At 43.4% G+C, this 25,748-nt stretch overlaps 1 protein-coding gene across 4 annotated transcripts in view; it reads left to right on the forward strand.

Moving 5' to 3' along the window:
- The window catches only part of LOC131430610 (ankyrin repeat and KH domain-containing protein mask), a 63,295-nt gene extending 37,939 nt beyond the window's left edge, over positions 1–25,356 (forward strand). For 3 of the 4 annotated variants that reach the window (XM_058595717.1, XM_058595732.1, XM_058595741.1), the window contains 15 exons: positions 298–364; positions 538–715; positions 781–1,080; positions 1,364–1,778; positions 1,841–3,342; positions 3,429–3,531; positions 7,159–7,598; positions 7,659–8,496; positions 8,557–8,693; positions 8,763–9,050; positions 9,120–9,413; positions 15,444–20,870; positions 20,942–22,333; positions 23,147–23,326; positions 23,399–25,356. In XM_058595717.1, the coding sequence (XP_058451700.1) occupies positions 298–364; positions 538–715; positions 781–1,080; positions 1,364–1,778; positions 1,841–3,342; positions 3,429–3,531; positions 7,159–7,598; positions 7,659–8,496; positions 8,557–8,693; positions 8,763–9,050; positions 9,120–9,413; positions 15,444–20,870; positions 20,942–22,333; positions 23,147–23,326; positions 23,399–23,428 (11,591 nt within the window). In that variant the 3' untranslated portion in view covers positions 23,429–25,356. The remainder of the gene's footprint in view (positions 1–297; positions 365–537; positions 716–780; positions 1,081–1,363; positions 1,779–1,840; positions 3,343–3,428; positions 3,532–7,158; positions 7,599–7,658; positions 8,497–8,556; positions 8,694–8,762; positions 9,051–9,119; positions 9,414–15,443; positions 20,871–20,941; positions 22,334–23,146; positions 23,327–23,398) is intronic. The other variant, XM_058595724.1, reaches the window with a different exon arrangement.
- Positions 25,357–25,748: the final 392 nt, after the last annotated feature.

The following is a 25,748-nucleotide window of genomic DNA, read 5'->3' on the forward strand; positions in this document are numbered from 1 at the left end:
TGTTTTCTCCAATAAATAAATTTCTTGGCACACTTGAACAGACAGAATACAAAATAGGCTATGCGTTGAGGTTTTCAAATTTTGTTCTAATTTTGCAAGTTTCACTTGCTAATTGTTGATGCTGCAGTTGAGGAAACGGCCTTTTGTTTTTACGTTCTTCTATTTCTTTCTGTTCAATAAATTCTCTGTCGCCCTTGAACAGACAGAATCTAAAATTCCGAACTGATATATCCTAACTGGAATATTACTGACCATTTTTATCTGATGAACTTTTATCTTTCTTCCTTTCGCAACCAGATGAAGCAGCCCAAGCCCTCACCCGCATGCGTTCGAGCGAAGGTGGCGGAAGCCCACGGGACAAGAAGTGAGTATCGCTCCAAAGTATACCCCGTTTTTTTCTTCTTACACTTTTGCTGTATTATTTTGATTTGAGCACTAAATTGTCCATTGATGTGAAATTTATTTCCCCGAATGACCAAAAATTATCCGTTTTCATTGACACGACCACCATTTTGCTTTTTGTTTTGTAACACGCAGAAATGCTCTTCGTAATTTCAGCTTGCTCTCGCGCTCGCTGCTCGCCGCCTGTACCGATAACGACGTCAACACCGTCCGGCGGCTACTAGGCGAGGGCAACTCGCTGAACGAGGCCACCGACGATGGCGATTCGTTGCTATCGCTGGCCTGCTCGGCCGGTTATTACGAACTGGCACAGGTAAGATCCGAGCCAAAAAAAAAAAACCAATCGAGATTTTGATTTTGTCAATCATTTGTCCAAAGGTCCTACTGGCAATGTCAGCACAGGTGGAAGACCGAGGTCAGAAGAACGACTGCACCCCTCTGATGGAGGCAGCTTCGGCCGGTCATGTGGAGATAATCGGGCTTTTGCTAAAGCACGGTGCGGATGTGAACGCTCAGTCATCAACCGGTAATACCCCCCTCATGTATGCCTGCGCTGGAGGACACGAAGAAGCGGTCAAAGTGTTGCTTAATCATGGAGCCAACGTGGAGGATCATAATGAGAATGGACATACGCCGCTCATGGAAGCAGCTTCGGCTGGACATGTAGGAGTTGCTAAGGTAAGTCTGAACTGTGCCAGCATTGAAGACTTCTTTACCTCTGACAAATGATTACACCCGAGAGCAGAGCCTTGGAGTTGAATCGTTTTCACGTTCGATCGTTCCGATCATTGAGGCTCTTCAAGAGCTTCTGAAACACGACGAGAGATCCGGGGAAGCATTCGATTCGGGCAATGATTTTGTTTTGATCTTATCTGATGTTTATTATTTTATTTAAAAAAAATCCTTTTCAAAAGAATGAATGAATCAAACAATTCAAATGGAATATACTTTGCACCAACAGATTCTGCTGGAGCACGGTGCCGGCATCAATACGCACTCGAACGAGTTCAAGGAGAGTGCGTTGACACTGGCATGCTACAAGGGCCATCTGGATATGGTTCGATATCTGTTGGAGGCTGGTGCTGATCAGGAACACAAAACTGATGAAATGCACACAGCCCTGATGGAAGCGTCGATGGATGGTCACGTAGAGGTCGCTCGATTGTTGCTGGATTCCGGTGCCCAAGTGAACATGCCGACGGATTCGTTTGAATCGCCCCTTACGCTGGCAGCCTGCGGTGGTCACGTGGATCTAGCGATGCTTCTGATTGAGCGTGGCGCCAACATCGAGGAGGTTAATGACGAAGGTTACACTCCGTTGATGGAAGCCGCAAGGGAGGGACACGAAGAGATGGTAGCATTACTATTACAGCAAGGTAAGTTTTTCGTCGAACTTTGCCATTCTAGATTCTATCCCGTTTTTTATCACGTTCTTCAGGTGCCAATATTAATGCTCAAACGGAGGAAACTCAAGAAACTGCCCTGACACTTGCTTGTTGCGGAGGATTCGTGGAGGTTGCCGATTATCTAATCAAACACGGTGCCGACATTGAGCTCGGAGCGTCTACACCACTGATGGAAGCCGCCCAGGAGGGGCACATCGATCTGGTTAGATTTCTGCTAGAGAACCGTGCGGATGTGCATGCGCAAACTCAAACAGGCGATACCGCACTGACGTATGCTTGCGAAAATGGTCATACCGAAGTGGCAGACATTTTACTGTACTACCGGGCCGAGCTGGAGCATGAATCCGAGGGAGGTCGAACGCCACTGATGAAGGCCTGTCGTGCTGGGCACTGGTGTATCGTAAAGTTCCTCATCGAGAAGGGTGCCGATGTGAATCGACATACGACGAACAACGATCATACACCACTGTCTTTGGCGTGTGCTGGGGGTCACCAGAACATCGTTGAACTCCTGCTGAAGAATGTAGCCGATCCATTCCATAAGCTCAAGGACAACAGCACAATGCTAATCGAAGCTGCCAAAGGTGGTCACATTGGAGTGGTGCAGCTTTTGCTGGATTTCCCACATTCGCTGATCAGTGCCAACACAGCGGCCCAGCAAAACCTTTTGAACAATGGCCAAATCCAGCTTCAACAGGCTCAACAGCAATTGCAACAACAACAGCAGCAAGCTGCTCAACAGCAACAATTAATAATCACCCAAAATCAACAACAGCAACTTCTTGCCGCACCACCTGGTCTGGTTCCAGTTCCGGAATCTCTTCGTGTTTCCAACAAGCAAATGTTCCAACAGCATCCGCCAAAGGATGGACTCGATCAGCAACAGCAACAGCAGCAGCAGCAACAACAACAACAGCAGCTACTGACTAACAATCAGATGCTGGCGAATCCAAACGTTTTCCTTGATGGCAACATTGCTTCGGCTGATCCCTCAATCCTCGCTCAAATGAGACTGATTCAGATGCAAGGTTTTAAGCACGGTCTCGCCCATGGTCTTTCACGAGCTCCTGGACAACAACAACAACAACAACAACAGGCTATTCTTTCTCAGCAAATCCCTTCACATCTGGCAGCTGCTCAGCAGCAGCAGCAACAACAGCAACTCATCCTACAGGGCGCCAACAATGCAGCTGTTGTACAACAACAGCAGCAGCAGCAACAACAGCAACAGCAGCAGCAGCAAGTGGTTGGTCCTGCTGGTAACAAGCAGCGTAGTTTACTTCGTAAGAAGCAACAACCCACAGCAACGGTTCCTGGCGCTCAACAACAACAGCAGCAACCATTGGCTTTTGAGACAAATCTTACCAGTTCTGAGGCGCAGCAAGTACGCAGCGAACCCATTGGCGAAGATAACGGTGGTGGCGGAGGAAATGGTAGCGGTCCGACTCAACAGCAACAACAGCGAGCGGGTGTGGTAATGCGATCCGACTACGAGGTCCAGTACCAGAGGCAGATGCGAGAAATGTACCAAAAGGTAAGTTAATAATAGCCGGATTATTTTCGTCTTTCCTCGCGTATTCTAAAAATTTTCTTCACTGTTAATCAATTGTGTCCCCACAGTCGCAGAAAGCAAACATCCAGTTCATCTGTGATTCGAACGGTCCGCCACCGACGCTGCTGCCACCCACCGGAACCTATATCGATATTACTACGCCGGCTCAAGGTGAGTACAGTACAGTTTTATCTGTTGTTATTTTGGTTTGCACTCGCAGTTGTGCTGGCAAATTTGTTTTTCGTGTCCATGTGAAGCAAAGTATTTTGAGGAAAGATAGAAACTTGAAACACTTTTTGTTCCGGGACACTAGTTAACAATCCAAAATGGTCCAAAAAAGGAAATTATGTTCATAATAAAATGGCGTTTCTTCTTATGTGAAAGGTCACTAGGATGGTCCATGTTCTGATTGAAATCTGGAATCTACATTAGATATCTAACGTTTATTTTACACCGGTTTTAACTGTTTAGTCGTTCACCGGGGAATCTAGAATCTAACTTTTTTAATTAAATTTAAAAATTATTGCATTTCACAGCGAAGTTGTAGGAACTTTCGTTTTGAGCAACATTGCTAAGGAAGTCACTATTCTAGCCCTTAATTTGATCGAATTTCATAAATTTTTCAGTACACTGAGTACTTTTTTACGTTGTTTTATGTTTTTTTTACCTGGCTTTTTTCACGCGGATTTCCGAAACTACGCGGTTCTTTATCCGAATTATCCGGTTTTCTTGTTTCGTCTTAAAGATGCATAAAACGTAGAAATCTGGTGTGATTATTTTTTAAATCAACCCTCTGTCATGAACATATTTTTTAAATTACACTAGATCTGAACGTTTCATGCATCACATTTGGCATCCAAAATAAATTTCTTTAGTTTTGCGGTTTTTGCCAGCTGTAAGAAGGAAGAATTTTTATTCCCAGGATAAAAAACCTTCTATAATTGAAACCAAAGTTTAAAAAAAATCATTCGTGAATTACTGCTATGGTAATTTGAGGCTATGAGATAGTAGCCAACTAATGAATTCTTGCTCATTTGAGTGAGTTTCATGAAACCCTTAAAAATTAAAGATGGGCGAACGTTTCAGCAATTGGTCGAGCTGGCCGAATTGGTGAATTTTACCTATTCCAATGCGGAAATAGAAAGAATACTTTCGCACTCAAAGATATTGATGTCTGATGGAAGATATCGTCTCAGTGAAAACACATTCAATAATGCAAATAACGTAATAAATGGAATGCTATTCTTCAATAATATGGTCATAAATTTTGTGTATGATAACAATCGCATACTTAAAGCAAAATTTGCATGACAGGCTTACGAAGCGAAGTTGGAAGAGAAAAAAAAGAAGAAGTTCTGGGATTCCATCCGTGGTGATAGGAAATTGTTCTAATAGTTTGTTAGTTCCTCTATCCAACATTGTCAATTGTTCTTTGCGTTCTGAAATATTTCCTGAAATATGGAAGAAATTTTATGTGAACAATGGTATAGTATCCAACTACCGTGTAATAGCTGCTTTGTGCGCTGTATCGAAGCTGTTTGAAATTATAGTTGTGGATGTTATAACACATAGTTGCTCTGACTACATATCTGAGACTCAGCATGGATTCATGCCAAAGCCTTCAACTTCCCCAAATTTAGTAACCTACACTTCCATAATTAGTACGTTTACAAGTAGATTCTATATACACCGATTTTGCTGCTACGTTCGACAAAATTAATCTTCAAATAACGATCTTCAAATTAAGTAGACTGGGATTAAACGGATCATCAATGATAGTGAAAATAGGAGCCTGTACAACCTCACCATTTGCTGTTACCTATGGAGTTTCTCAAGGAAGTCACCTTGGACCGTTTATAATTTTATTGTATCTCAACGATCGAAATTTTTCGATCATTTTATCGTTCATCGTTTTTTCGATTTATCGTTCGCCGATGACTTTCATATTTCAAAATGGTTTTAAATGCCACTAAATGCGCCGTCATCTCTTTTAGTAGCAAAAAGTCTGTATTCAAGTTCGACCATAATATTCCACAAACTGTTCGCCAACGCGCATCGTCTGTTAAGGGCCTGGGTGTTTTTTTTCTGGAATCCAAGTTACAGTTTAAAGAAGAGCACATAGAGCTTACTATCTCCAAAGCCTCTAAGCTATATTGCTCTGTATTGCGCTTTAGTTCGCTCAACTCTCGAATATGCTGCGGTTATCTGGTCATCTTATTATTAAAATGAAATCCAACGCATTGAAGCGATTCAACGCAAATTTGTCCAATTAGCTCTCCGACGTCTCCTATTTAGATATCCTTTGAACTTACCGAATTACCTGTTACTGCAAACTGATTGGCCTCGATTTATTATTTGTCAGTCGCGATGTTAGTGAGGCTCGTTTTGTGGCAGACCTACTTTAGTCGCGGATTGATTGCTCCAAGCAATTGCAATTGTTATAATTTGACATTCGACGTCGTAATCTTCGATCATATTGCTTTCTTCGGATTCCCTATGGTAGAACTAATTATGGATATAACGAGCCGATTGGTAGCATGTGCCGCATATTTAACAAATGTCTTAATTCTTTCGACATTCATTTACTACGTAAGGGTATCAAAAAATCGTTTCTTATGCTACTGTCTCATAAGATTTAGTTACTATATCATAGAATCAATAGATTAAAGGAAATGTATCATTTGGATGATTTTAATATATAGATTCAAAAGATGAGGAGGTTTTATGCCTGCTGGAGAACAAGTTTGATAGAAAAGAAAAACATTCAGAATTAAATCTGATAACAAGAGAAGGCGCTATCATAATTGAAACTGAAATTAAAAAGAGTGCATCAGATCATACTCATCCTGGTCTGCCTTAAAATTCTTCTTAACTAGAAAGAAATGCTTGCCGAGTAAGAAGATGTTGAAGCAAAAAAATGTCTTCGCTGAAATCTGTTTAACTTCTTTCAAAATCACAATTGTAAGCATTTTTATTGTTACTGTAACATTTTTCGTACATCAGAGAGTATTAACTAACTAAGGGCATCGAAAAAGATGAAGAATAAAATGAAATCGTTTTCATGGAATTTCTGGAAGTAACGTGTTGTATGCGGACCTATTTATTGTGCTCATATGACAAACTTCTGCAGATTTTTATATTAGATTTAAGTGAATTTTCAAGCTCTGCGGAAAATGTCACCTGCATAAATATAGTTGTGTAACACTTCGCTCGAATATCACTCGTTTTAGCTTTCAACTTCGCGCGGATTTCGCGCATTTTGATTTTGAAATTTTTCGTAACAACCCTGCAAATGATCTTTATACCAAATGGCATTATGGCGAACGACTTGATATCAAACAGGTTTTTTCCTAACAAACCATACTTCAGTATATCGGAAAGTAGTGTAGATTTTGTGTTCTTTGTAACAGGATTTTGTACACAATTTAAAGTTAGTACATTGGATTAAATTTGATACCGTTCGTTCTGAGTCTCCATATGAAAGAGCTCTATATAAATTATTTTCTTTTTATACTCCACTCAATTTAAAATTTAAATGTGTGAAAAATATATTGTTTGTATAAAAAATACTGCAATACTTGAATGGGACCCGTTTGCTCGGGCCGATTCCGATAGTAGGCACTGGCCAGCAGCAAGCCCCGAACGGTCTAGCCACCGACACTTCAGGCAAGTTTTTTCTCCAATGTGTTTTGTAATTCTTCCTAAACAAGAAATAAAAACTATTAGAGATCCAACCCTCAATTCGTGTCACATTCTCACCCAAAAGATATTATTTTTCACGCTCGGATCTACTTTCAGGAGGAAAACCAACAGATAGTGGTCTAGTTATTGCAACATCATTGCCAACAACGCTGCAGCAGCATCAGCAACATCAGCAGCAACAACAACAACAACAGCAGCAGCAGTCATTACAACTTGCGGCACATACGAATACAGTTCCAACCGGTTCAGTCGCAGCATCATCTGGTAGCAGCGGAACTCATCTTACCGGTCCTTCGGAGGTATCCCAGAGTACCGCAATCAGTGACCGACCGAAGGTAAAGCCCGTCTCGAAGAAGGATGCCAAAAATAATCGCAAGTCGGCAGCTGCCGCCGCTGCAGCAGCAGCCGCAGCCCAGCAACTGCAAGCCACTGGCCAACAGCAGCAGCAACAGCAACAACAACAGCAGCAGCAGGTATGGCCAAGCACACCGAGCACCCTACAACAGAATCAAATGGTGTCAATTTATAACAACTTGGTTAGTGTGGTCATGTCTTACAATAGGATTGTTACTCATCGCCTTTAAATTTCTCCACAGTCTGTGATTCCAACCTCGGAGCAGAATGTTCAGGTTCTTCAGCAGTCGCTATCGAACCTCAGTCTCCAGTCACCGGTGGGTTCGGTTGCTGGCAGTTCCGGTGCGCCATTGTCCGTGTCGCAAACCAAACAGCAACAATCGGCGATCGCAGGCAATCGTACCAATTTCGCATCGGCCAAGTCGCGACCGTCACTAGCAGTGATTCCTTCGAACAACAACAGCAACAACAACAACAACAACAACAACAACATGGTTCCTACGTCCAGTCTATCAGTGATTACCAGTGCTGCTGCAGCCGCAGCCGGGACGATCACCTCTGTGCCAGCGAATGTAATTCAAACTACGAATAATCTTATTAGTCAGCTCGATCAGCAGACCCTAGAACTAACCAATTCTTCATCGGTGAACGCTACTACCAATAGCGTTGTTAGCAGCCACAGCGGTGGAAGTAGCTCCGCTGGAAGTAGTAGCAGCAGTGCTAGTGGAAGTAGCAGCTGCAGCAGCAGTTCCAGCTCCAGTGGAAGCAGCAGTACCACTACGACCACAAGTAGCAACAATAGCGGTGGCACTGTGAGTGGAATCGGTACGGGAGGAGGAGCAGGAGTAGGAGGTGGAGGTGGTGTATTAGGAGGAAATAGCAGTGGTCACAGCTCTGAGCACGAGAACCAACTGAACCAGCTAGCCCTGAATACGTTGTGCAATCAGAAGATGTTGCAAAAAATCGCCGAACGTTTCATGGTTGATCCACCTAAATCACCCCCGGATACTCCACCATTGAGCTGCTCCAATCCAGATGGACCTTCGTCACCGCCGCCCAGTGGTAAAGGATTAGCCAACAGTAAGATTATTGTTATTCTATATCTTCTCTAATAAGCCGTTACATTTTCCACCGTTTCAGATGCCGAATTAGCCGATCTGTCCCGTATTTTCTGCGAAGTGATGCATGATTTCCGCTCCGATTTACTACCCACGCCGGAGTTTGTTCAAGTGCATCAGCATGTTTCCAACATAATTCAACATAAGGCTGGTAGCAATGTAAGTTGGTTTGCAAAGTATCATCACCTTCGTACAATCAATAAAATTCTTCCTGTATATATCAAACAGCAAATTAAACTCAGCGAAGGTGATGGCCACCATCAGTACGTGGAGGACGGAGACGAACATCTGCAGATGTTCAACATAGACGATTCGGAAAACGAAACCATGTCCGAGTGTGTGGGAGGCATCTATCCGACACTGGACGAATCACTTGAAACGTTCAATCCGGAGGACGGTTCGGTTGTCGCTGCTGACGGATCCCGAGAGACAATCTACAACTACGAGTGGGTTGAATGTATCGATGAAGTTATTCATGCTCTGAACGGGTGCACTGATATACCGGTGGCATTGCAGGTAATATTTTCTATTTTTCAAATAATCAACGGATTTATTAAAAAAAACATCGATGATCTTATTCACCAGGAAATGGCGGCTAACCTAAGCTGCCAGGATATCGATGCCTACGCCAATCTCATCGGAATGAATTCATTCTGCAAGACACGTTGGGCCGGCAATCAAAGTCAGCTGACCACGTCCGGTACGTCGTCGCCAATCGAGGAGGACGGTAACAACATCAACCTGTCGGAAGCCGGTGCAGAACAGTGTGGTTTCCGGCAGGCCACTGCCACTGGTCAGACAGCGGCCGGTCAGTTGATGGCGTTCGATCCGAACCAGCAGATATCGCTCGATCAGCTACAGCTGCTCAGTCAATTGCAGGTGAGTTTAAGTAATCAATTTACTTACATTTGGGAATATGTAAGTCCAAATTCATATTTACTAATTCGGCACCAAACAAACTAGTCAACATTGAAACATCATATTGATGGAGTCTGTTGATTACCAGTTCTAAATGATACTTGGGATGTGAGCCTAATAAAAAGTCAAAATACAAAGAGCGGTACAACGGAAGGCCGAAATATATAAGGCCGACGTTGTTCTTACATACCACGTTGAGCCTACATTGCAGAAAACCAAAGCATAATAAGTCGAAATTTCGGAAAGCTGAAATATATATGATTAAAATAAGATGAAACCTCAAAAAGCCGAATCATAAAAAGTCAAAATTCACACTTTTGAGTTGAAAAAAAAAACTTCGAAAACAGCATTAAATCGAAGGGAGGACCCTTCGGGTTATGCTGTCGGTAAAACTATACAAAAAATTCTATTTTTTTTTTGTGATAAGTACCTTGCTTTCATATCAACTCGAATTTCTAATTTGATTTTGAAAATTGAGAATTGATTTTAGTAATGTTGGCTTTGAGAACAAGGCAGATAGCCGCGACGATTTTCTTACATACCTAAGAAACCCGAAGCGATTCTTTCAGTGGGCAGACCAAGCCAACGGTATGCTTGCGATGGACCGCGGTGGCCCCTCGCAAGTAAACCGTTTTCCCGGTCTGCGCCCCTTGAAAGAATTGCCATTCAACCTTCTGAGTTTCGGCTTTTTGATCCTTTGGTTTGTTGTGCTTCGTTTTTCTATGTTATTCAGTTTCGGAAACATAAATTTACGTTTCTCAACATCAATTCGACGTAAAAACAAACGCAGTTGAATACAAATGATAGTATTTCAAGGTGCTTTCCTTTAGAAATGACATACATTTCGACAGCTTTCGAATCAATTAATAAACCAACATGTGAAAAGGGTTTAAAGTACGATAGACCCCTTTACAAAATGTAATGCTCATTGCTAGTATCTAACCTTTTTTTTTACAAGAATCGTTATGATCTCGTAGATGGAATTCCAATCGATATAATTGTACACAATATCCTTGCATTCAAAACTAAAATGTAAGGGACTATCGAATTATATATCCTATTTACATTTTGATATCGAAATGTTAAATCCTGAGTCAAATTTTCACTGGCTTTCACTTGATAGTTAAAAATTCCGTGAGTGAGTGAGTGAGATCCACTTTTGAGCTTCTGAGCACCGGGAATCAGGATAGCCAGACTCCGTTTGTTTAGCTGCCTACTGATAATGGCTATCGATTTGAGTAATTTTGAAACCAGTTTAGATTTTTTTTTTGCGTATTTTGTTTCCCCGGTTTAAGTGACGGTGTACAATATTTAACCCACTTTACCCTATAACTCCGGAACCGGAAGTCGCATTTGGATGAAATTTAGGAATTTCGTATGGCACTGTGAGATCTTTCATTTGAAACTAATTTGAAATTTATAAAAATTTGATGAGCGGTTTCTGAGAAAATCAATTGCACGTTTTTAGTTCATTTTGCACATTTTACCCCATAACTCCCGAACAGGAAGTCAGATCCAGATAAAATTCAACAGCAACTCATGGGACTAAAGCTTGCTTCAGATAGAATTGGAACAAAGACAATTGCCTGTATTTCAGTTATTTATTATTGAATTCAAGATCTTTTTCTTATACAAATGTAGCGTTTTCTTCATACTATTAAGAAAAAATACGGATAAAATTATTCGCCATGGTTTCGAAGGAATTCTCGATTTTTTCCTGTAACACGGCTCATTAGGCGGCGTACACCTTCTTCGTCTTTCGTTTTAGCTATCTTATTCCCCCAGGTCGTCATCTGATCGATGTCTTTGACAACCTTTCCCTTTGCCTTGAGTCTCCTCTTCATGATTGCCCAGTATTTCTCAATAGGGCAAAACTGGGGGCAGTTGGGTGGGTTAAGGTTTTTCGGAACAAACTGGATCCCTTTCTCTGCATACCATTCTTGAACGACTTTGCTGTAATGACAGCTTGCCAAATCTGGCCAAAACATTACGGGATGGTCATGGGATCGAATGAACGGCAAAATTCGTTTTTGGAGACACTCTCTTTGGTATAGTTCCGATGTCAATGTCTTATTTGTAACGAAAACTTTCGTTTTTTTATCACAGCTGCAAATGCCCTGCCAAATCATAAATTTTCTTGCAAATTTGTCGGCAAAAACAAATTTAAATTTGGCTGGAACATTCCCCCGAGCCGTTGACAAGTAATTGTGGGTTTTGCCCGAAGTCAGCCTTGACACAGGTTTCATCGTCCATCAGAAGACACCCGTCGAACTTGGTCAGCACCTGGTCGTATAGTTTCCGAGCACGAATTTTGCCCACACTATTCTGTTTTATGGTCCGATTCGGCTGTTTGCTAGTTCGATACGACTTGATTCCTTCCCGGAGTCGAGTTCTCCTCACGGTACTATGGGCAGCACCGAATTTTCTGGCCAAATCACGGTCCGACAGATTAGGATTCCTCTAATCGTCTTCAAAATCTTACCACGCAGTTTCCGATCGACAGTTCCATTCCGACTATTGGCTTGAGGCTTCCGAATCGTCGTCAATGTTTCCTTATACCGTTTAATAACGCGCCATACGGTATTTCTGGCCAATTTCAGCTGTTCAGCTAGCCTAGATGCAGACCCCAATGAATTTTTCAAATAACTGTGCACATTTTTTTCCCTTCTTTCGGCTTCCATGTTGATTGTTTACAAAGTACAATCGATTTGCGGAATGTCAAAAATCATACGTGAAGCTGACAAAATTCCCGACACGTGGGCGACAATAATTTCTAAATTCGTCCACCAGGAGCGCCACAATATGAGCAAAAGTTTGTTCCAATTCTAAATGAAGCAAGCTTTACAAGGCCTTCAATTTAAATCTTAATTGAAGAAAATCGGTTGAGTGGTTTCTGAGAAAATCGAGTGCACTTTTTCTTAATTTTTTGCACATTTTAACCCGTTACTCCCGAACGGGAAGTCCAACAGCACCCTATGGGACCCTTTAATTTGAATCTAAGTTTGTGGAAATCGGTTCAGCCATCTCCGAGAAAATCGAGTGCACATTTCTGTCACACACAAACACACACACATACAGACAGACAGACATTTGCTCAATTCGTCGAGCTGAGTCGAATGGTATATGACATTCGGCCCTCCGGGCTTCGGTTAAAAAGTCGGTTTACACAGTGATTGCATTACCTTTCTATATGAGAAAGACAAAAAGTATATATTTTCACTAATTTTTCTCGGAGATGGCTGTACCTTTCACAAACTTAGTTTTCAAATATAAAAAGTTCATAGAAAAACCTTCAATTATTTAGATCTGATTTCCGGTTCCAGGACTACAAGGTGATATGTGTAAGAAATTCAATTTCAAGAGTGCTGTTTATAAGTGGTTATGCAAAGAGAAGTGGATTTTTAAAAATTTGTTGGCGAAATTTTCTATTTTCCATATTTATAGATATTGTTAGTTGATACTTACTCCTAACGTATCTGATCCCGGATTCCAGTTCTAGAAGTACCGGAAATAGTGAATCAAAATTATGAAATAGTATGTACTTCGATTTATCGGAGACAATTAGACTGATTTTCCCAAGTTTAAGTTCAAACAAAAGATTTTCTGAACCTAGTCTAGATTGATTTTATCCAGATCCGACTTCAGGTTCTGGAGTTATAAGGTGTAGAAGGTTATAAGGTGGCATTATTAGTTCAGCATAAACTGCTAATGCATTTTTGAATCGAAGAAGAAACACCTAACAAATGAAAATAGCTATGTACACTGACCCGGTGAACGACCAAAAGGTTAGAACCGGGTATAAAAAATCGATACTTATAAAAAAAAAAGCTTTGTGCATCGAACATAAACCGGTATACTTGAGGTACCCAAAAACCCTTAAGGGGGGATCCAAAAAATGTAGTAATCCGAATTTTGTACAAAGCACTTTTTAATATGTATATTTAAATACTGTCCCAGAAAGTATGGACGCAACCAAAAACCGCTGCCATTTCGCAATGGTTCAGAATCTGTCAATTTTTATGGCTGCATCCTGTTGTTTACACTCTTCTCTAACCACTTCTGCAGTTGTTTATTCGTTTTCATTAGTTTGTTTCAAAATGCGTGGACTTTTAGCAGAACAACGTCGAAAAATTGTGTACAAATGGTGCACAGAACGCGGACTGTCACTGAGAAAGATAGCAAAAATGGAAAGAGTAAGTGAAAAAGCCGTGCGAAATGCAATCAGGTAGTTCGGTGAGGTTAACACCTTTGAGGATAAACCGAAAACTGGTCGTAAAAAAGGTCCTGCTAACCCTCAGTTGGATAAACGTATACTGAAGGCGTTCGAGCAAAAGAAGGAGGTTTCAGTTCGGGATGTGGCCAAAAAAGTGGGCACTTCGAAGACAAATGTTCAGAAGAAATAACAAAAACGTAGTCCGAAACAAGCGGCATCGATCAGGCCGAGGGTTCGAAAGCTGTACAATACGATTCTTGCTGGAAATTTGAACTGCATAATCATGGACGACGAAACCTACGTGAAACTCGATTACAAATCCTTGCCGAGACCACAATATTATACGGTGCGAGAAGGGCAAGTGTTAAACCAGTCCGAGAGATCGATTAAAGTCAAAAAATTTGGTAAGAAAGCTATGGTCTGGCAAGCAATTTGTAGCTGCGGTAAGATTTCGAAACCCTTCATCACCACTGCTTCAAAAACAGCGAAATATACATCAAGAAATGTTTACAAAAACGACTTCTACCCATGATTCGCAGCCACAAGGATCCTGTTGTCTTGTGGCCAGATGTTGCTTCTTGCCACTACTCGAAATCAACGGTAGAATGATATACTAGCAAAAATGTCACTTTCGTCCCAAAAGACATGAATCCACCAAATTGCCCACAACTTCGACCAATTGAGGAATTTTGGGCATCAACGAAGGCACATCTTAGGAAACATGTCTCGGCAGCCGAAACCATTCAACAGTTCGAAAAAGATTGGAAAAAAGTGTCAAAACTTGTCGCCAAGAAGTCTGTACGGAATTTAATGAGGAACGTTCGCAAGAAGGTGCGCCAGCTAGTCTACATTTTGTAGTCTAATATTATCAGTATATCGAATAAAATTTGAATATCTAACACTTGTGAATTATTTACTGCGAAATCAAAGTGCGTCCATACTTTCTGGGACAGTTTTTAAGTACAAAAAATATCAGTTCTAAAAATTGAAAAACAAAATGGCGGTTTGGCGGCAATTCTGCGAAAGTGCTGCATTTTGACGGCCGTCTAGAAGTTTTTCCCGCTTTTCATCTTTTGGAATATTATTTTTAAGATCATACATAACCTTTTGCAATGAAAAAAAAATTCCGATTTTTTTAAAATTCTACACCCTCAGTTGGATCTAGAAGTTTTCTCGCTTTTCATATTTTGGAATATCATTTTTAAGATCATACATGACATACATACATGAAAATTTTACAGTGGTACCCCTTAATGACTAGATTTTTTTTCTAAAATGGTTATTTAAAAAAAAACTTCAATATAATCGAGAGAAGGTTATTCCATTTTTCCATTGATTCGATCCAAATGGTTCATTATGTGTGACTTCGTAGTCAAGTTTTACGACAAAGTCAACTGAAAGTTACATGGATTTAGAATAAAGAACTTAAAATTTAGAAATTTTCTGTTTGAAAATGAAAGCTCTGTTTCGGAAATTTAAAAACCGTGTCTTTTGTGTTTAAGAAATTATAATCTCTCTGATACTTAAGCGGTAAAGAGATGCAAAAAATCTCAAATGTCTTTACTGGGCGAACGATGGGAGAGAAAATGTTTTTCTTTTGATTGTATTGGTAAGATTTCAAAGTTCAATTTCTTCTGAAGCTATGAAATCAATATAACCGCATAGATTTGTATAACCTTTTAATTTTCAATTAATCTACTCAAGAAATTAAAATTTTTATTTGACATTAATCACATATAATCCAACTGACAATTCATGTTTTTCTGCTCATCCTACAGGCAACTACCACCGCTTCGGGAGCAACCGTACTACACCATCAACCGGGTGGAGCGGCAGGAGTACCCGGTGCTACCGCCGGCGATGGCCAACAGCCCAAGTTTGTGTTTAATGTCGATGCGGACAAGTCCTCGCAGGTGCATTTGCTGTTTCAGCTGCCAACGACTCAGCAACAGCAGCAGCAACAGCATCAACAACAGCAACAACAGCTGCAACTTACCCAGGAACAGCTCGATCAGCATACGATCGGTGGACAGTGTAATGTGACTTTACAGCAGGCTGCCGCACTACAACAGGCACAACTACAGCAGCAGCAGGCGGTAGCCGCCGTTCAACAACAGCAACAGCAGCAGCAGCAGCACCAACAACAGCAACAACAATTCCAGTCACCAAATATTGTACATCCCAGTTCTGTGATTCTGGCTCAACAGCAACAAGCCCAGTCGGCGCAACAGCTGCAGCAATTGCATGCCCAGGCCCAGGCAGCACATTGCACCCAGCATGCGCAGGTACAGGTTGCCACACAGACGCAGCAACCCCAGACGGGTGGTTTGTTGATACCACGTCAGCAGAGCCCACAGACCGTGGATACGGCAACCTCAACCGGTGGAAAAGTTGGCACGAAGAAAGCCGATAAATCTCGCAAAGAAAAAAATCGATTGGCAGGAGTAAGACAGGCACCAGCCGGTCAGCAGAGTGCTACCGCCGGTGGATACCAGTTCGATGCTAGTCCAACACCGGCCCCGATCCAGTACCCGACGGCCATTCCAACGAATGTCGTACAGGAGCGACAGATCGATGTGGACTCCGAAACCGATTCCAATCATGATACTGCCCTCACCCTGGCCTGTGCCGGTGGTCACGAAGAACTGGTCGAACTACTCATCAATCGTGGCGCCAACATTGAGCATAAAGACAAGAAGGGTTTCACTCCGTTGATCCTGGCCGCTACGGCAGGACACGAGAAAGTAGTCGAAACTCTGCTTCGGCATGGTGCAGAAATGGAAGCGCAATCCGAGCGAACCAAAGACACACCACTGTCGTTAGCTTGCTCCGGTGGACGGTACGAAGTGGTGGAACTGCTTCTCAACATGAATGCAAACCGGGAGCACCGAAATGTTTCCGACTACACGCCACTGAGCTTGGCTGCCAGCGGTGGTTACGTGAACATTATCAAACTACTGCTCAGTCATGGAGCGGAGATCAATTCACGAACTGGTAGCAAACTGGGAATCAGTCCGCTCATGTTGGCGGCAATGAATGGACATACGGCTGCGGTGAAGTTACTGTTGGACATGGGTTCCGATATTAACGCTCAAATCGAGACAAATCGGAATACCGCTCTGACGCTTGCTTGCTTCCAAGGTCGACATGAAGTCGTTAGTCTACTGTTGGATCGCAAAGCCAATGTTGAACATCGCGCCAAAACCGGACTGACACCTTTGATGGAAGCTGCTTCCGGTGGTTACATCGAAGTTGGTCGAGTCCTGCTGGACAAGGGAGCTGACGTGAACGCTGCTCCGGTTCCGTCGTCCCGTGATACCGGTCTGACAATCGCTGCTGACAAAGGTCACATCAAATTTGTCGAATTGTTGCTGTCACGTGGAGCAGCTGTCGAAGTGAAGAACAAAAAGGGCAATTCCCCACTCTGGCTGGCTGCCAATGGTGGCCACCTGCCGGTCGTTGAAGTACTGTGCAATGCTGGAGCGGATATTGACTCGCAGGACAATAGAAAGGTGTCCTGTTTGATGGCTGCTTTCCGCAAAGGCCACACGAAGGTCGTCCGATGGATGGTCACCCATGTGACGCAGTTTCCGTCGGATCAGGAAATGACACGATACATCAGTACCATCAGCGATAAGGATCTGCTGGAGAAGTGTCACGATTGTGTGAAGATTATTCGTCAAGCCAAGGATCAGCAGGCGACCAAGGCGAACATCAATGCTTCTATTCTGCTGAAAGAGTTGGATCTGGAAAGAAGTAGGGAGGAGAGCCGCAAAGCGGCAGCCGCTAAGCGGCGTGAACGTAAAAAGCGCAGAAAGGCTGAAAAACGAGAACAGCAGCGGAAGCTGGTCGAAGGTGATAGCAAACCAGGCAACAGCGATGATGACGACGACGGGGACGACGATAAGGATGATGATAATGATAGTGACCATGATGACGATGACATCATTGGTGTCCCAATGCATAGCATTGCAGGAAATCGTTCCGTTGCGGCTGCTAACAGCAGAGTGCAACCGCGTGATCATCATCATCAACATAGCGCCTCGGTTGCTGTCGCTAACAATGCCGCGAATGCCGCTGCAAACGACAAGGAGGAAGGAGATTCCGGCATCGATGCCAACAGTCAGGGTTCGTGCTCGAGCTCCGATGTTAAATCTTCTAGTTTGATTGAACAGCAAAGAAAGAATAACAAAAAACGTAAACAACAGCAGCAACAGCAACATCAACAATCTCGAGCAAGTTCGGCTATTACAACTAAAGTCGCACATGCCAAACAGCAACAACAGCAACAACAACAGCAGCAGCAGCAACAACAGCAGCAGCAACAACAGCAGCATCATCAGCAATCCCAGTATCCGAATCAAACTCGACAAAGTAACAGCCCAGACAGCAGCACGACAACAACGGCCAGCAGCAACAGTTCTGTGGTTCAGGATAAACACCAACAGCAGCAAAAGGAAAAACCTGCTGCTGCAGGCCATCAACAGCAGCAGCAACGTCGTCAACAGTTGAATGAATCGGCAAAACGTGGTGGTGGTGACCATTTTGAAAGTAAACACCGTGAAAAAATTATCGAAAAAGAGAATGTGGCTCCAAAGGAGCCGCCCTCGAAGGTAGATGGAAAACAACGAGATCATCATCAATTGTTGCAGCAACAGCAGCAGCACCATCAACACCAGCAACAGTCGTCGTCTCATCATGGAAGCAGTCATCAGCAGCAGCAGCAAGGTAATCGCAAATCGATCATCGTTTTCGGTTCCAATCGTCACACGGCGGTTGACAAGGAAGATCACGATGGCAGTGAGTCAACTACCTTCTACAACAGCAGCAGCAGCAGCAGCAGTAGCGGTGCGGGCAATCAACAGAAGAAAAATCATGCCAACAGTAAAACCTCGTACTATCATAGCGAAGATCACCAACAGCAGCAGCAGCAAAAATCAACAAGTCCAACTAAACAAACAACCGTTTCATCGGGGGGTGGTGGAAACAGCAGCAGCATGGTCAGTGCAGTGCTGCAGCAGAACAGTAGCAGCGGTGGTGTAGTGGCCGCCGCCAAACGTGAGGAAGGTTGGAAGGAAGTCGTTCGGAAGAGTTCCGTTCAGCAGAGCCAGTCTTCTCCGATGGAATGCAAGAAGGTTCAGGTTCCGGTGCACGCAATCTCTCGGGTTATCGGTCGTGCCGGTAGTAACATCAATGCAATTCGTGCGGCCACCGGTGCCCATATCGAAGTCGAAAAACAGGGCAAGGTTCAAGGTGATCGATCGATTACCATCAAAGGATCACTCGAGGCGACCAAACAGGCTCACTCGTTGATAGCCACTCTGATCAAAGATCCGGACGTCGATATACTGCAGATGCTTCCGAAGCATAACACTGCCAAAAGCAGCTCTTCCTCGGCCTCACCTGCCCCCGTGCATTCTTCTTCGATGCCAACTGGCGGCGGTGGTGGACTTACTATCCAATCCGGTTCAACGGCACCGACCCTGTCGGCAGTAGTCGCTTCCGGAAATGCTGCCTCGCTGATGGGTTCTTCTGCGGGAATGTCCAAAGGAAAGAACGTATTTGTCGCATCGAATCAGAACAAACCGGTTACGGCTTCGGCCGTTCTCGCCGCAGCCACCGGAAAATCTATGTCCGGAGGAGGAGGAGGTGGTGGTGGGATACTAACTCGTCCTCAGGCAGCTAAGAATCTATTTTCCGGTTCCGGTGGTGTTAATACCTCGCAGGCTTCACGTTTTATTACACCCAACACTTCATCGTCGACGGGTGGTGGACTAGGAAAGGATGGCGGCAAACGTATGAGTTCGGCCACAGCGAACAATTTATCGAAAAATGCCTACGCCAGCATGATGCAATCAATTAAGCACTCAATCAAAAACTCTACCAGTAACAGTGGTACCAACAACAACAACGCGATCAGTAATACTTTCGCTAAACTGGTTGCCGAAAGTGCCGGTGTTTCGTCCGGCGGGTCTTCTGCCATCCACCAGCAGCAGAAAAAGCAAACCAACAACAACAACAACAATCAGACATCGTCGGTCGTCTCCCCACCTACCAACGCAGCAGTTTCAAGTGTGACGAACAGTAGTAGCAGCAGTACATCATCGTCGTCGTCGTCCAATACAACAGTCAGTGCCCCGGTAACGATCCGTCAACCGGTGCAAATTCTACAGTCACCCGCTAAGGGTTTACCCGCGCCATTCGGAAACTTGGCACAATCTGCTAACACCAGCAGCAACAGCAACGTTCTAAACAACAGCAATATCGCTGCCAGCACTTCGATCTACACCTCTACTTACCTTTCGTCGTCATCGTCTGGTGGTTCAACCACGATGGCCACTTCACTATCCAGTTCGATTGTTGCACCATCGCAGCAACAACATCTAGTAGCACCAATTCAGCCACCAACCAAAATGAGTACTTTTATTCCACCGGTCGCATCCAGTGGCGCTGGTCCCACGATTGTCGATTCAGCTGCACATCCGACGTCTAGCAGCAGCAGCAGCAGCAGCGCATCTATTGCTCCCGTGGGAACCGGTTCCGGTCGATCAATTACCCCCATCGGACAACCACCGGTGGCCCGTGGAAATATTACCCCGTCTCCACTGTTACAGGCGGCAGCATCTTCTTCGGCATCAGCATCCTCTCACCTGGACTCGATTTCAGTTGTCGTACCCACCGCTATCGGCAGTGGAGTCCCAACGGCCGGTCCGATTGGAAGTGGTTTATCAACAATAGTATCGTCGTCGTCGTCATCGTCGGCTTCGTCATCATCATCTGCGGCGGCGGCGGCGGCGTCCGGATTGTCTGCCAATAACTCAGCGATCGCTCAGTTACAATCGAAAATCAACAATAACTTGCATGCCAATGCGCAGGCGCATGAGTATTCTCTGTTCAACGACTCCTACGGTAGCAGTCAGTGGGGCTCGAATGGTGGTGGAACAAGCGGACCGGGTGGCAGCCATCTTCATCAACATCGTCAGCAGCACCAGGAAACCTCGCACCATCATCATCACAACCACAGCAGCCATCATCATCATCATCACCCGCACGGTCATCACCACGCGGGAGGAGTGCTCAGCTCGGTAGGTACCGGTGGTGTATTGGACAGTGTTTCCGGTGGCGGTGGAGGGGCTGGTAAAACCATCTACAGCCATCCGCACGGTGCCGGTTCGTCCTTCATCGAGAATGAATCTCCGCTGCAGGTATGAAGAAATGCGGCGAAACAAACAGTCGTTGAAAGTTTAATCATATCGATTTTTCAACCCACTTTTAGGTCGATGCTTCGAAAGCTCCGGGTTATCGTGGAACCAACGTGTCTTCACCGGTCAGTTCCAAAACGTCAAGCAATTCGGGAACACCCCCGTCGGCTTCATCAAGCTCTTCGTTGTCTCAGCAGCAACAACAGCAGCAACAACAACAACACCAACAGCAGCAGCATCAACAATCCCATCTACTGTCGACTGGGCCGCCAACTAGTAGCAACAGTTCTCTGCAGCAACAGCAATCCCAGGGAGTGGTTCAACATCAACAACACCAACAATCGCAATCGGTACAATTCCAGTCACCGAATGAGCACAACGTTATCAAGCCACCTCAGCAGCAACAACAGCAACAGCAGGCTCCTCCCAGTGGTCTGGCAGTTCAGCGTCCGCTTATGAATCCTTCGTCTCAGATACGCCCCATCGGTCCGGTTACTTCGGACTACGGTGGACTGGTAGGTTCCCGAGATCATCCACCGCCTCTGGTAGGTAACTCTCGACCACCATCATCGATGTTCGAAGCTCTTCAATCGCAAAATCAACACGTCCTGAACTTTGGTCCGGATCCGTTACAATCATCCTATCAAAGTCACATGGGCTTGGGTGGAGGAGGTGGTGGTGGTGGCGGTGGTCTACCACCGATTTCACGTCTGAATCCTAAAGCTTCTGCCTTCTCTGCGATCCCACCGTCGCAAAGTCATCAACCGGCGGCTCCCGGGAGCAAACTGTCCTCTGCGAATCAATTCGGAAACATGTTCCATCCGAATGCGCCTCCTGGTCCGATAGGGAAGTATCAGAATTTACCACCGAACGGAGGTCACCAAATGCCACCGTATGGTCCCAATCGTGGAAACAGTCAGCACGGACCGGCTCCCGGTGGACCCGGGAATCGTGGTGGAGGTGGTGGTAGTGGAACTAATTGGTTTTCCGATCTTGCACATCTGCAGTCACGCGATAGCCTGATGAACATCGAAAACGGTATCGCGATGGCACTGGGAGGTTCACCAACAATTTCTCCCAATAACAATAACCAACCTACTGCCAACGGTGGTGGACTGGTGGGTGGACCCCCGGGAGGAGGCGGAGGTCTTCCACCGCAGCAGGACGATGGTCGCAAAATGGCACGAGCTATTGGTTCCGAGCGCGCCAGTTGGAAGTTCAATTACGGGTCTAGCGGAGGAATCGGTGTCGGTATGGATAACGACCCAAGTGCCCTGGCAGCAGCTGCGGCAGCCGCAGCCGGCAATGCACACTGGATGGTAGATAAAAACTTGGCTGCAATGGGTGGCGGTGGTGGAGGTGGTGGAGGTGTCGGTGTCGGTGCGGGTGGTGGATGTCCCCAGCAATGGATGGGCCCACCGCCGAGGCACTTCATTGACGATCTTCACTTGCAGGATCATTTTCAGGTGAGTTTTTTTTCTCTTTCGTATGGAAAGGTATATTTGGAGCATGGAAAAGTTCACTGGAATTGACACATACTGATGTCGTTTTCTCTTTAGTTTCATCAAGCAAACAATTTTCACAAAACTGTGTTGGGTTCGCACTTAGCAACGGGGGTTTGAGATAACCCGATATAAGAATCAGGGTCGAAAGTGACTCGATTTTCAGTTCAACGACGTTGAAACTAGGTTCGAAACTGGCTTTTCAAAAAAACGGTTTGACAGCAGTTAGGGTGGAAACTGGATTAGGTTCGGTATCAAGCGAAAACGACATAAATCTCTCTCTCTCTCTAGTAGGCATAAAACCTCCTCATTTTTTGTACCAAAAGATTATTCACATCCAAATATACAATCACTGTGAACATTTTTGTGCTCTCGCAGTCGATTTTCATAAACTAATATTCTAATTAATTTTATGGTCCCTAAAAAATCTGATTTTTTTTCGGATTCGGAGAAATACACGATGATAAATGATTGAAATTTCAAGTTGCCGTTTAAAGCACAATGCAAACAATCGTAAAAAGTCTTCTAAATTTGACCTTAAAACAAATTCAATTTTTTTAGTTGATGGCCATACGAACCGATTTCGACTATGCCGGTTCTCGAATTTCGGTTCCGTTCTCCTCACTTTTTGCAGAGATGGCTTAACCGATCTAAGAACCGCTCCATTTTGTTGCCTCTACTGGTTGATATACAGAGAAACTTGCATGTTTTCTTCGAAGAATAAAAAAAAAGAGTATTGAAATTTGTTTTTGTTTTCTTCATTTCTCACCCCTAAAGCCACTGCAGATGGAATACCACAACGCACTGGGTGGTAGCGGCGGAGCCGGTGGTAGTGGTCCGAATCAGGCCAACATCAGTTTTATGCAATCGCTCCAGTATCAGTTCATGCCGGGTGGACCGAACGACATGGGCGGCAACGATGGACCTTTGCAGCAGCCGTGGGAGCATGAGAAGCATGTAAGTATTATTGGGAACTGATGAATCCGGTCGGTTTTTTGACTGAACAACAACAACAACAACTTCTTTCAGGGCTGGCCTGCTAAATGGAGTGGACACTAGTAGTTCGGGAGCTACGGATCGATGATGGTGGTGGTGGTGTGGTCGTTTGTGAGCAGAAAGTGTTTCTAATTTGACGGATGGGATAATATGCAACCGCGGCAGCAACGTAGCAGATTCCACCTTCTAAAATCCCCTACCCTACCCTACTCTACCCCCAACCCCCCAAAACAATTATGAGTGTAGGTTTTTTTTCTTTGTTTTCGATTTTGCTTTCGCTTTAATACACACATAATACAGGTTAGAACATTAGATGAACAACGTCAGCCAATTAATGGAGAAAAAAAATAAAATGCACAGGCAGGAAAAAGCCAAAAGCTTCACTTTTTTGAAGAAGAAAAAATCAGTTGATATTTTGCTTTATATACACACATACACGCTTTATGTAGAAATTAGAGATCTGGATAATAATATGAAGAAGTAGAGAAATAAAAACAGAAGTGTTTTAGTTTTGATGCTCATCCGGGGAGTACTGTTTTCCTACCCGAATTGCATGCCAAAATAAGAACCACGGACGGAGTAAACGAAGAGAGAGAGAGAAAGTATAACTAATTTGAATCCGGTATTTTTTTCGTGAGTAAAAATTGTTTGATCGATGGGATTTCCAATGATTCCAATCGATAATCTAATATTTTGAAGACAGGTCAAAACAATTGCTGAAAATGTATTACTCGCCCCGTTTTTCCGTACGGGAACTGAAAAGCAATAAATCAGACCGATCATCGATAATTTTTTTTAAACTTTTTTCAATATTTTTTTTTGTAATTCTTAAAAATTAATATTAATAATATTCAGTCTACTTTTACCAGCTACTTAAACGTTCGCAGCACGTGAAAAAAAATGTAAAATCCTTACAGGACACCCTGAAGAAATTATCCAACGTGAAATAATTTACTCATCTATGACATTTCATGAAACGTTGAGCAAAATACATACAAGCGCATAAAGCATAACTGCAGAAGAAAAAAAAACTAAACCAGATCCAAAAAGAATACTATTAATATAAAATATCGAAACAAAAACAAAAGTCTATTCAGCAAACGAAAAAAAAAGCAAATAATACTCTGAACAAAAGGGACTTAGCTCACCATGAAACTTATACTAAAAACAATTATCCACTAGAGGACATTTCCTTTTTGATTTTCTATTTTGTTCCTACCAAAACACGGCATACTTTGATGATGTTATAATTTGCTTCAATGTGTCGTCATTTGGTTGGTTAGGCGTCGTCGTCGTCGTCGAGATTGCTTGGATGTGCTGCGTGCAGTGACACACTCTAACACTAACGAAGCTGAGCTAAGAAATAAAATCAGAAATCAGAAATTGAGGCGCCAAACATTTTGCGCCGCCGAAAATCCGCTAAAACCCACACAGCAGCAGAAGCAGAGTAAGCAGCAACAAAATTCAGTAAACTAACCAATCCCAAATAACAGTAAATATAATGAATGAATGAAACAAAACGCAGATACCATCAGAAGAAAGAAAAAGATATATTGCCTAATATCGGTGTTTGTGTATTTTCTAGAGCTTCTCTCACGCACTCTTTCAGTATGCAACAGAATAATGAAGATAAAAGATGACGAATAGTACAGAAATCAAGCCCGTGGTGAAATTCGCCTACGAATTGATTGAAGATGGGTTCTGATGATTGGATTGAAACAGAAACTAAACCCGTAAAGGGAAGGTTTTATGATAACAGAAGAGAAGGAAGAAGAAGAAAAAAGAACACTGAAGGGAAAGGAACTAACTACTATTACTCATACTACTATAACAAAAAAAGCTATGAAATTGCGAAAACAGAAAAAAATAATAGAAATTAACTAAATAGCAGAACTATGCGCGCGCGGGCATGTTTGGTAGAAAACTACGTAAAATGATGGCTTAGTGAGGAGAAAATAAAGCTATAATCTACGATAAACAAACAAAAACAACCGCATAGCGGAAACAGAGCAGTCGAAATGAAGAAGAAGAAGGAGATGAAGAAGACACATTCGATGACGATGATGTTGAAAAATGCTGAGCAAAACAAAAAAAACCTATATTTTACTGTTATGATTTATTTTTGTTTTATTTTCGTGCGTAAATATCTACTGTACTCTACTACATTTTTATATAGATAGAGCAAAGGCGGGGTCTCAAGTGTGGTGAACCAACGAAGAATTGCATTGTTTTTTTCGTTTTAGTTCTATTTCGTTTGATTCCGTTTTTTTTTTCGCTATTTGTTTGTACTAAACAAAACACGGTGAAGATGATGATGATTGTGGAAAAAAAGCAGACGGACAGACACCAGCAGTGATGGTGGTGGTGATGATGATGATGCGGT

Source organism: Malaya genurostris, chromosome 1 (genome assembly GCF_030247185.1).
Source record: "Malaya genurostris strain Urasoe2022 chromosome 1, Malgen_1.1, whole genome shotgun sequence".
Taxonomy (NCBI): Eukaryota; Metazoa; Arthropoda; class Insecta; order Diptera; family Culicidae; genus Malaya; species Malaya genurostris.